Genomic DNA, 12,735 nt, shown 5'->3' on the forward strand with positions numbered 1-12,735 from the left:
TGTCATTACAAATAGTTCATTAATGATTTGTGACCACAGTCTCAGTAATGTGGTGGGAGCAGAAGTTACGATGTTTGGGGAGTTTACATTAAGAAGTTGCCAAAAATAATAAAATCTTCCTGGTTGTCTAGATGACTTTTTAGACCTTGTTGACTCAGGTGGTGGGCTACTATATTTATCAACAAACCGCTGTGTCTACTCCTCTCATTCTAGAGTCCCTTTTTTGATCTGATCCTACCTTTGCTGGAAGGTCCCATTTCTGCTCAGTAACCTCTAGCCTTTCTGCATAATCCTATCATAATGCTTTATGGAAATAAAAAAAAAGTGACTCCTGGCTCTGAAGGAGCAACTGACTGATTCAACCTTCAGTTATAATCTGGAAAAGTATATAGATGTCATCTTTCCATTGTAGACTGTCGGTATTGACAGTACATTAGAAGACACCTAGTTACTCCCCTTGGTTTTACAGCAATAGAAACCCAAGAGCAGAGATGTGATATGAATTCCCCCAAAGCACATGGTGGAAAAGAACAGTACTGAAACCCAGAGTCCTTTCTCCCAGCCAAGTGCTCTTTCTTTTACCTCCCAAACCCTGACCTGTCTACAATGGTATTAAAAACCAGGGAGCTTTTTGAGTAGAGAAGAAATAAAGAAACTGTGTCTTAGGGATCTGGGAAAATAAGGTGCTGTACCTGGGAACCTGAGGACCAGGTTTTTATTTTCAATTCAGACTCTGACTCACAGTGCAACTCTGGGAAGTTATCCGGCTTCCCCGTGTTTCATATGCTCCAGCCACACACTTGGCATCACAGCACACAGGCTTCGCTGGAATTGTTGTGAAGGTTGATGAAGTAATCCTTATAAAATTCTCTTAGCTATTTAGATGAAAGCCACGACTGTGTCTAGAAATGATAGAATGGCATGTATATACCACAGACTCATGTAGCCCATATGGGTTTATTAAATGCTGCTATTCTTCAGCCAACTAAACAACTTATCGTCATCAGTTAGCTAAACATTCTTTCCTCTCTCTCTCTCTCTCACTTGCGTGTGTGCACACGTTTTGTCATTCTTAATCTGGTGGATTCGAAGTTAACTTATTCTAGTTCCTTGAGTTTCAAAATAATCTAAGGTCTTCACTACTTACTTAAGTCCTCTATGCTTTGGTTTCTCCACCCACGAAATGAGGATAAGAGGTCCAAATAGCATTAACTGCTATTGGTGTAAGTAATTGAAAATGGATGATGGTATATGTATATTGCTTTATTTAAAAAAATAAGAGGAGGTTTTACTGCACTGCTCAATGGTTTAATGTCTGTTTCTAAGAGCACATGTTGAACATTTCTATTGGTGAATTAACAGAGTTTATAGTCTGTGGAGATACAAATATGATAATGAAGAAAGCTGGGCTGCTCAGACGCTCAAACCTCCAATTTTCTCTCTAAAAATTTGGTTCCTTAGTTACTATGGATTGAATTGTGTATCCCAGTTTAGACATGTTATTGGTCTTGGTTCACAGTCCAGTGGTATAAGATCTCCTCCAGATGTTACTTAAGATGTGGCCCAATTGACTCTAGATTACTGGAGACCTTTGTAAGCAGAGTGGAAGTCAGATGGAGAGGGAAACCATGGGGAGCAGCCAGAAGTTGGAAGTCAACAAAACGCAGAAGACAAAGAGGAGACACCACCATGTGCATTGCCATGTGACAGCAAAACCAAGGACCAAGGAATGGCAGCTGCCAGCCCCATCGTGCTACACTCATTGGGGAGAAAGCATTGCTTTCCTGATGCCTCAGTTTTGGACTTCTAGACTCAAAACCGTGTACATGGTTAAACCAACCCACTGTATGATAATTGTTTAAGCAGCTGGAAAACTCAAATGGTTGTCTTGTTCATCATTGCAGTCTCAGCACCCAGGCGCTTAATCAATATTTGTTGATGAATGCAGGAATAAATAAATAAATAATGAATTTATGAATCTACCCCAACACAGAGAAATGGAGGATAGCCATTAGAAAGGAAGTTTGGCTGGCATTTTGGACTTTCCAGAAGAAAGGAGGGAAATACTTTTAAAATAGAGAGAAGGAGGAGTGTAAAAGTGAGAATAAGTGTAACTGTTGCCTGATTAATTGAGACCCTAGACCTGGATGTAAAAATAGAGGCAGAGCTGTGCAATTGGACAAGCAGGCCCAAAGAATTATTGACTTTTTTGTTTTTATTTTGTTTTGAAGGGAGAGAGTTATCTTAAGGAGGCAGTGGAGAGCATTTCTTTCTTTCCTTCTTTTTTTTTTTTTAAAGATTTACTTATTTATTTCTCTTCCATTGCTGCCCCCGCCCCCCCCCCCTTATTGTCTGTTCTCCGTGTCCATTCACTCTGTATTCTTCTGTGCCCACTTGTATTCTTGTCAGCAGCACCTGGAATCTGTGTCTCTTTTTTGTTGTTGTTGCATGATCTTGCTGCGTCAGCTCTTTGTGTGTGTGGTGCCATTCCTGGGAGGGCTGCACTTTTTTTGTGCTGGGTGGCTCTCCTTATGGGGTGCACTCCTTGTGTGTGGGGCTCCCCTATGTGGGGGACACCCCTGTGTGGCACAGTACTCCTTGTGCACATCAGCATTGTGTGTGGGCCAGCTCATCACATGGGTCAGGAGGCCCTGGGTTTGAACCTTGGACCTCCCATGTGGTAGGTGGATGCCCTATTCATTGGGGCAAATCTGCTTCCCTAGTACTTCTTTTTGACAGTGGTTTTCAGCAGAGATTTCCATTCTGAAGGTGTCACAAAGAACACCCTATTAGAGCATCTATCTCCCTGAAAATGAATCCTTCTTCTTTGTACTCAGCATGTTTCTCTGTTAATAATAGCCTCCTATTATGACCCCAAGTTGTTTCAGAGCCTCCCTGAATGCAAAAGCTACTCATTGTGTAGGCATGTTTTTATTTCCCCATTCCTAAACACACTCCTCCCACTTGGGGTCAACATAATGCCATCTCTATTAAATGCATCACCATTGAATCAAGGGACAAGTCAGAGCAAATGTTTCCTCTTGTCTTCTCCTCATTTATTTAAGTTGAAATAGTTTTCAGTGAAAGTCAACAAGCATTGTGAGCAAAGCGCTGTGCTAGTTGCATGCAACATAAAGATCATTAGGCCTGGTGTCTGGACTTGAGAATCTTGTATTGACTTGCAGATTATTATACTGATGGGCAAAACATTTCAGTATTTCTCTTCAATCTTTCAGGCTACAGATTTTTCTTAATTTGGTTTTGTGTCCTCTAGAATTTAGATGAAGGTTAGTTTGAGCCCATTAGTTTTATTGGAAGTCTCCATTAAACCTTGCTGATACCCCCACCTAGATGTTCTCTGCACTTGACCTGTATGTTTCTTCCAGCACCTAACACTTCTACTTCGTATTATATTTGTTTATGTACATGTCAGCCTCCATAATCTGGGGAGGGAGCCAGCACAGGGAAGGGTACCTTGAGGAGAGGAGCCAGAAGATTGAGACCGGGCTCAGAGATTAATAAGTGACAAAATCTTGACCATGCCACTTACTGTCTTCAATCCTGCATCCAAAATTAGAAGATAATGATGCCTATTTCACAGAATGGATGTGAGAATTAAAGTGGTTATCCTAGGACCTTGTACATGGGAAGCAAGAGATCAAGTGCTAAAGTACATCGGCTCCCCTATCATTGTTCTTATTGAAAAATTAGGTTTGTACAGGGCTAGTCTTGGAGCAGGATTTTAAAGTAGGAGGCCAAAATAATAAAGGGAAAAAATGAAAAATAAATAAATAAATAAAGTGGTTATTCCTACGAACGCGCTTTTGTGAACTGTACCCATATGTTAATTTTATGATCCCCTTTGTGGTCTAGCAAAAGGGTTTGCCCATGAGAAATACTTTATAAATATTCATTAAGTTACTGAAAAAAAATTACATCAACTGTCCTGTGGTACATTAGTCTTCCCACTCACTTTTTTTTTTTCCCCACATTGTTGGCAAGGCTTAGTGGTAGGGACCCCACTAGTTACAGAGAGGAGTGTATGTAGGGATTAAACAGGATCAGAGGCAACTGCTTGTTCATGGAGCTGCCCTTTTAGATAGCAGGGTCCAAAGCTCCTCCATGCTTTGTATGTCTTGTTTCTAACTAAAGGGCTCTAACAATAGGGAGGGCCTAGTAATTCCAAGACTGGCCTTTGGAGTAAGACAGTCCTGGACTCAAATTTTGGCTCTGCTATTTACTAGTTGCATGGCATAGAGAAATTTAAAATTTTTACTGAGACTTAGTTTTCTCATCTATAAAATACGGGTAACACAAGATTTTACAATGATTAAAATTAGATAATGTGTTAAAATAATTTATTAAAATCAGAGGATTAAGTAAGTTAAATAACATCAATAAGCATTAACTACAACAATTGTCATCCTTAGACCCTAAACATTAATTGTACAACTACTACAGACTGTACACTACAAAGTGTATAGGCAGACAGTGGGACAGACAGACAATAATGGACGACTGCCATACAGTGGGACAAGTGCTATGACAGATAAGACCAGGGCACTCTGGAAACTGTGAGAGAGGCACCTGTGTGACAAACCTATCTGGAGATGGTCAGGAGCTGTCTGGGAAGGCTTCCCGCTGGAAAGAGTACTGTGAAGACATGTGAACGTCAGTAAGCCAGGTGGACAGCAAGAACACTGAGCAAGAATGCAGATCTGCGAAAGCTTGCCCCTTTGGAGGAAGAGAAAAGTTTCTGACATATAAGAAGCTACCAAGGTTTGTAGAGGCCAGATTCATGGAGGATGCTGTTTGCTTTGTGAAAAAAAAAATTTTTTTTTTCCCTGAGAACAGGGAGGCATTGATGCACGTGTCCCCCTTGGAGAAAGTTCGAGTGGAGAGCATCGAGTTAAGAAAGTAACTTGATGTAATGGAATTAGTAAAGATTTGGAGCCTCATTCCTGGTTCAGTTCCATGTGTGACGTAAGCAAATCACTTTGCCTCTTTATAGCTTCATGACCAACTTGAGATAATACTCCCCCTTTGTTGGATAACGCAAGCACTAAACGGGATTATACCGTCAAGTTCCCGACACAAAGCGTGTGCCACATAACAAGCATTTTAATAAATATGAGTTCTTTTTGCTTAACAAGCAAAAATATGTGCAACTGACTATGAAGGCTGCTGCTAGGCCTCTCCTCCCTTCCTTCCCTTTCCTCTTTCGGCAGTGTAGGCAGCATCAGTCAGAACTCAAGGACGTGGAGGATGTCCACTCAAGCGAGCACTTCTGAGAGCTAATTAAACAAAAGCCGTAAGGAACCCGGGCCAGAGCCGGGGCAGCGAGGCTGAGCGGCGAGGCTGGGCATGCTCAGTGCGCACGACCGCGGGCGAGGACCTGGGGGGCGGCCTGGAAGCCGGGCGGGGGCGGGGAGGCGGCGGCGGGCCCGAGCCGCGGGAGGGCGCATGCTCAGTCCCCGCATCTGCTCTCTCCATCCAGTGCCGCAGCCGGAAAACCGCAGCGGCGGCGGCGGCTGAGGGGGGGAAGGCCGGCGGGCAACGGGGAAAAAAAACTAACAAGCAGAGGAAAAAGCAAGGGCAAACTGATACCGAGGAACCAAGGGTGTGGGATTCGCGGCCTCTCGCGGGCCACCGCCTTCGCCGTCAGCAGGACGGGGGGAAAACCCGGGAGGCTGCGGCAGCGCCGGCGGCTGGAGGCGGCGGCGACGGAGACGGGAGGGGATCGCTGAGGAGGGACGGCCGGGGAGCCGCAGTGATTTTGACGTTTTCCGCTGCTCCGTGTGCAGCCGCGCTCGGCCCGGCAGCGCCGGGTGGACCTCCCCCGCCCCGCGCGTCGCTGCTCGCCTCGTTCCTCCGCCCGCCCGGGGACCTGAGGGGTCTCGGCTCCGAGGGCAGGGCGGGGAAGGGAAGAGGGAGGCGGGGGCGTGCGGGCATCGCGACGGCGGGGACGTTTTCCACCACTGGATTGTGAAAGGTTCCATTCCCCCTCCCTCAAAATCCCGGGCCCTTCCAGCCTCCACCCTCCCCCAAGCCTGTGTGACTAAACGGAGACAAAGGGGAGGCGGCCTCGCTCACACGCGCGCTCGCGGGGCGGGTGGCTCCGAGGGGCGCCGGCGCGGGGCGGACACTCGTACGCACGGACGGACGGACGGACGGACGCGGCGCCGCCACATTCCTATGCCCGGGAGGAGCGGCCGAGGCTCGGGCGGGAGGCGGCTGCGCTGCTGCGCGCACAGCTGAGCGTCTCGCGGTCGCCGCCCGGGCGGGCCTCGCCCCGGCCCCGATGGTTTGAGCTCGGCTCTCCTCCGCTGACCCCGAGGCGGCGAGGCCACACCATGTGAAGGGTAGGGCCCGAGCGCCCCGAGGAGCCGGCGAAAGATGGGGGATGCTGCGGACCCCAGGGAGACGAGAAGGACCTTCATTGTTCCAGCCATCAAGCCCTTTGACCACTATGATTTCTCCAGGGCCAAAATCGCCTGCAATCTGGCCTGGTTGGTGGCCAAAGCCTTTGGGACAGGTAAGTGGCGTCTTCCCTCCTCCTCCTCGCTAGGTTCCCATCTCGGTTTTTGTTTCCGACCATCGAATCCCGCCCCCCCCCTCCCCTCCATGTCTTCTCTTACAGGTTCAGGGAGATGATGGGAGATTCTAGGAAGAGGAGAAAGAAAGGAGAAATAGAGAAACCAGGCTTGGTTTTAAACGAAGGGCCTTTGAATGGTCAGGTGGGGTTTGCCTGACTTCTTTTGTTGGATAGTCATAGCCTAGCAAGTGTCCTCTTCAGTGAGCAATTTTGACATATTTTTACGCACCACGGTTTTAATTTGCGGTATTTTCCTCATTGCGCTGCATACATTTCCCCTCCAGTCATAATTGTGATCACACCACCCAGAGATCCGAGTTGTCTTCTTTATTATTGGAAGAAAGTGGGTGGTACATAGTAGTATGTTGATTCTGAATTTATGATTATGGCTGCTCTTAAGGACCCATAGAATGTAGGGTGGCCTGTGTCACAGTGTGCAATATCAATTTTTGTTGTCATTCTTTAAGCCTGTATATCTCTTCACATACATTTCAGGCTCTGTTAAACCAGTTGTTTAAAATCAGTATTTAGCTTGTTGATTGTACGGTGCTGTCTTCATTTCAGATAATCAGTGGTGCATATTTCTTTTTCTAAACGTGTTTTGACTTCATAAATTAAGAGGAACAAAGTTCCTACTTTGAAAAAAATATTTAAATAAGAGTTTTTTTTGAGGGTATGTGCTGTTAACACAAATTGTAAAATACAGTTACAATTAAACTCTCCGTGCCCTCCGTTACCCAGCCTTTGCAAAATAACAGGAAAAGGCCCTCCTGTTGTAATTCCTTAGCTGTTACTTTAGGAGCCCATGTTGTGGAACGCTAAAAATTAAAGAGCTGCTTTTCATTTAAAGATGCCTCTGTAAGAAAATTTTGACTGATAACTTTTTAGAGAAATTTTGCACGATGTCTTATCTTCTAGCTAATGAATTTTGAGTATGTAAAATATTTGTTTGAAAGTTCTTAGTATTTACAAACTTTCTTAAGATGTTAAATATGATTTGTTTGTTTTTGGAGGTGGATTGTCTCCAATTTTAGGAGTCTGAGAGTATGTGGGTAAATGGTTTAGTTCAGTCTGGCTTTTAAACTTATGTACAATACAACTGAGCATTTTCAGGGATTGCCCGTTTTAATTAAATAGTCGATAAATTTCAGTTTTTCAGTGTTTGGAAAATTATTTGAATTAGTATTTGGAGACTCACAAGGGCATGTTTTGTTTATGACAGCCTTAGTTTTATTTCAGTTCTCATGCTTTGGTATTTGAAGTAGAAAGATGTTACAGATTTTACAACTGGCATCAGGAATAAATATAATAAAACATGATTTTGAAATTTAATTTAAATTTTAAAGATTTCTTTGGAGCTAAATGTCTAGAGTAGGGGTTCTTAACCTTTTTGTTCCACATACCCCTTTGCCAGTCAGGTAAAAACCATGGACCCCTTACTAAGTCCACACTGTGCTGTGTCTTATTTAATAAATATATCACACCTGCACCAACAAATCACCACAAGAATAATGTTGTTTTTTTTGTTTGTTTATTTAAGTTCAAGCTCATGGATGCCTTGTTAAGAATCCCTGGTCTAGAGTAGCACATAGAAGGCAGCACAAAGTGTTACTGTTTTTTTTTTTTTTTAAATTTCTGGCACCATTGACATAAGCAGTGAGAATAACAGATGCATTTTTGGTTTTAACTTAAGCAGCATACTGAAGCTACTGTACTCATTCAGAGAGGAAATGAAGGCTATTTAATAAAGGCTGTTTAGAAGACATGGAAAGAGGAAAATTTACCTAGTAACCTATGTAGGAAACGAACATGTACAAAATGGAAAGTAGAGAGAATAACAAAAATATTTTCTTTCCTTCTGAAACTGAGAGGATACTTTTAATACAAGATGTCAAAAATTTTCCCTGAATTCATAAAAGCTACTAACCAGAAAGTGGCCTACTTTCTGGATATGTGTCAGTCAAGTTACTAGATTTAGGACCATTTGAACAGATATTGAACACACTTAAAGAAGAAAGGAACTGATAAAAGATAGTATTGATGGGATCTGTGACTCTGTTATGTGCAGGCACTGTGCAGATGCTTTGCATTAAATTGTACATTCAGAATTCTCAATGACTCTGATACAGGTATTGTGTTCCCCATTTGGAAAAAAAAGTGAGGAAGCCATTACACAGAGAGGTTCTACTATCACACTGTTAGTAAGTAGCAGAGATGAGTTTTGATAAGAAGTCCACCGGACTGCAAAGGGTAAGGTATTGGTGGAGGCAGGGCAGGCCTCTTATATATACCCTACACTTTAAGTAAATGACTTAATTTATTCCTGCAGCAACCCTGCAGACAGATAGTACTCTCATTTTGCAAATGAGGGAACGGGCTCAGAGAGATTAGTTTGCTCAAGATTAAACATCTGGCAAGGGGTGGATTCTGCATGAAGTCTTTGCTTTTTACACTGTGCTACTCTGCAGAGTAATCCTTTTATCTGCAAGTGTAAAAAGTGTGCAAATAGTGCACGTTAAAGTCGTTTTCTTTTCTTTAAATAGTGGCAGATACACTTTTCCATGGTGTTGAATATTGTTGATACTTAGTTACATTTGCCTTAGCAGCAGTTGGAATGAATAAAAGACCGTATGAAAAACAAGTTTAGAAGACTAAGAGTGATTTAGTAACAAGAAAGTAATACGTTATTAAGAATGCTGTGTTTGTGTATTTTGTTTATTCTTTATCATCAGTCTTTCAAAGTGTAAATTTATATGGTGTGAATAGAGAAAAAGAGTAAGCGTTCCAATTCTTTTCATGTAAATATTCTTCATTTTCTGCATTGTTATGCAGCGAACATTAATAGGCAATATATTTCAAAGGTATTATCTAATGTTTTTCAGTTAATTATTCAAAAATTAGCCCTACTTTAAGTACAATTTATTAAAATCACTCTTGACAATAACATAGGGTCATAGGGTCTTCAGGCACAGCTTTAGTCTTTTTCTGCCAGAAACTTTTTAACTTGTGACATATTAAAAAGTAGTTGATTTTAGAACTGTATGTTGGAAAAGTCATTTAAAGATAGCTAGAAATCATTTGTGAACACAGGAAGTAGATGGACCATAAAAAATAAATAAAGCATCAACATTTTAAAACCTAGAACGAATTTTTGAGCCATTTTCTTCTGTCTACCCTAAAAATATTCCACACACCCTAAATAGCCCAAATCTCAGTATTTTACTTTCTGGAAGGTTGTGAATATAGTTATATTAAAATAAGAATACATTTGTGTAGATGAATTTGAAACAATACAGATAAATTAATTACTTTCACAAATTATAAAAGAGGAGCAAGTTAAAGGTGTTTGTGCTGTCTCTACTACATTTGAACAGCTTAACCCATTTAAGCAACAGTATTACTTAGTTTGCTTTAAATGTTCTGCTGCCTTAAATCCTTTGTAGAAATGGAGGGTACGAAACCTCTTGTGACACTCTTCCTTACTAAATTCTTGAATTTGGAGTTCTTAATACGGAATTTAAGGCCCACTTCCTAGTCTCAACTTACTTCAACCTTACACTATCATTCTCCTTTTCATCCCATTTAGTTTAGTGATATAAAATCATTTGCTATTATAAATATACCTTGTTGTATTTCTTTGTATATCCCAACATTTTATTGTCAGAATCCTATATATGATTTGATTCTTATGCATATATGAAGATTATGAAAGCAAAGGTAACATTGTGATAAAGAGAGATGTAACAAATCAATTGTGTGATTTGAGGTCAGAGAAAATAAAGATAATAAGTTGATTTGTTAACTTTTTGAAGCTATTTCAAGAGTTCAGGCAAGAGATGATGAAGGCTTGAAATGTGGAAATGATAAAGCTGCTAATAATTTATTGAACACTTACTCCATAATAAGCCTCATAACAGCCCTGTGAGGTAGAAACTATTATCAGTTTTACTGATGAGGAATGTGAGGCCTGGAGGTTTAGGAACTCATCCAGAGCCACCCACTAATGGAGCTGGGATTTGGACCTGGGGAATCTGACTTAAGTCTGTTGTTCTATACCACTGTGCTGTATGGGCGGAAGTCAAAAGAATGGGAAGAAGAAAAAGTTAGAAAAATGTAATCCCTAGTATTTTTAAATGACTGAATTTGGAGTGCATGGGGAGTGGTTTAGATGAAAAGAGAATGCATGAGATACATGAAAATAGATACAGGTAGTGACTGGGAGGATGACCTGTGATGCCATTAACTGAGATAGAGTAGCAAGTTGGAATGGAAAGACAGCTTTGATTTTGGGAACCTTGAACGTGATGTGTTGCCAGATATCTTGTCTGAGAAACAGGCAGCTAGAAATTTAGGTCTGAAGTATGAGAGAGAAGTTGACACTAGAAGTAACAGTTTGGGAATCTTCTGTGCCTAGCAGTGTAGTTGAAATTGGACGTACATGAGATTATAGGGGGAGAGAAGAAATCTGAGACAAAAATCTTATGTCATAAACATTTAGAATGGGAGGAAAGGGCACTGAGGAAAATGAGGCAGAATTAAAGCACTCAGAGAGTTGGGAAGAGAATTAAGAAAGTATGTTATCATTGAAACCTGGGGAAGAGAAACTTAGGGGGTGATCTGATTCGCAGTGTCATTTGCTACAGGTTTGAATAAACAATGCCTTTCTTCTAAGACCAGGGTTCTTAACCAGATTTCAATCTTTCCTGGAAACACTGAAAAAAAAATCAACTTATTATCTTTATTTTCTCTGACCTCTAACTGAAATCTAGCATTTCCTTTATTTAAGAATGCATGCAATAAATAAATTACAGTAGTATGCGTTTCACTTGACTGGCAAAGGGGTGCATGGAACAAAAAAGGTTAAGAACCCCCTGTTCTAAGAGGTAATGATATAACAAATATATATGTACAGTTGAGTTTAGGAAAGAGTATAGTGACTGTGGAGGGAGAGTAGGGTAAGGAGAGGTCACTTTCAGCCTCAGAGATGTGCGAAGGAAAGCATCTATAGTGCAGGTGATATTTAAGCTAGACTCTGAGGGAGTCAGGTTGAATGGAAAAATAGGCATTGTGTATAGGTATGGAGTTGTAAAAGCTCCAGAGTAGTAGTAGTGAAACATACTTTGATGGGAGTAGGTTTATGTAATAATGGGAGCTACAGCTGATTGTAAATTGGGTCCTGATAAGGAATTTGGCATTCATTTAGTAGATAAAAAAAAATTGTGCTAAACACATTGGATAAAAAAACACAAAAACTATTATTACTACTGTACTGAACACCTCTTGAGCTAAATTACTATTCTGAGAATTTTACGTGCTTCCCTCCCACACCAGAACAACCTTATTAAGTAGATATTATTATTGTATTTCCTCTTCTAAGACTTGAAGGTAGGGTTTTTTTGGCTGCAGAACTACTGGCGTTTGGATCAGCTGCCCTGTACATTGGTGGACTTTAGCAGCATCCCTGGTCTCTATGCACTAGGTGCTAGTAGTATTCTACCCCCTTTGAGTTGGGACAGCCAAAAATGTCTCTAGACTGCCAAATGTCATCTGGGGGGCAAAATCACTCCCAGTTGAGAACAACTTGCTGTAATGATTGTAAGGTACAGCACTGATTTTATAAGACTTTCGTATATTAAAAGTACAAATTAATTATAAGATATTCTGATTTCATAGATATTCAATCAGAGAAGGTTTACAAATTTAGAAGATATGCTAGTATATCCTTTTTATAAATGAGGAAGCAGGTTTAGAGGGGTAAAATAGCTTGCCCTTGGTCATCTAGCTGGTAAATGGTGAAACCAAAATTAGAGTTTAAACCTTCATAATACTAAAATTTGTATTTTAACCTCTTGTGTTATACTCATCCTATAATACATTCAATTTTTTTAAAAGATTTGTTTTATTTATTTATCCCCCCCTTTGCTGCTTGCTCACTGTTTTCTGTGTCCTTCTTGTGTTCTTCTGTGTCTGCTTGTCTCCCTTTGTTGCGTCATCTTCCTGCCCAGCTCTCTGTGCTCCCCAGGTGTGGGCTCTCAGCTCTCTGCGGGCACGGGCCAGCTTGCCTTCACAAGGAGGCCCCGGGTTGCGAACGCAGGGCCTCCCATATGGTAGGTAGATGGGAGCCCAATCGATTGAGCCAC

General features: G+C 41.6%; 1 protein-coding gene across 4 annotated transcripts in view; it reads left to right on the forward strand.

The window, feature by feature from the left end:
• The first annotated feature begins 5,404 nt into the window (after positions 1-5,404).
• Positions 5,405-12,735, forward strand: part of CAMSAP2 (calmodulin regulated spectrin associated protein family member 2) — a 123,712-nt gene continuing 116,381 nt past the window's right edge. For 3 of the 4 annotated variants that reach the window (XM_023584713.2, XM_023584714.2, XM_004478692.4), the window contains exon 1: positions 5,427-6,535. In XM_023584713.2, coding sequence (XP_023440481.2) covers positions 6,397-6,535 — 139 coding nt within the window. In that variant the 5' untranslated portion in view covers positions 5,427-6,396. Of the gene's footprint in view, positions 6,536-12,735 lie in introns of all 4 variants that reach the window. The other variant, XM_004478690.4, reaches the window with a different exon arrangement.

The sequence above is a fragment of the Dasypus novemcinctus genome, chromosome 13, assembly GCF_030445035.2.
Source record: "Dasypus novemcinctus isolate mDasNov1 chromosome 13, mDasNov1.1.hap2, whole genome shotgun sequence".
In the NCBI taxonomy this organism is placed as follows: Eukaryota; Metazoa; Chordata; class Mammalia; order Cingulata; family Dasypodidae; genus Dasypus; species Dasypus novemcinctus.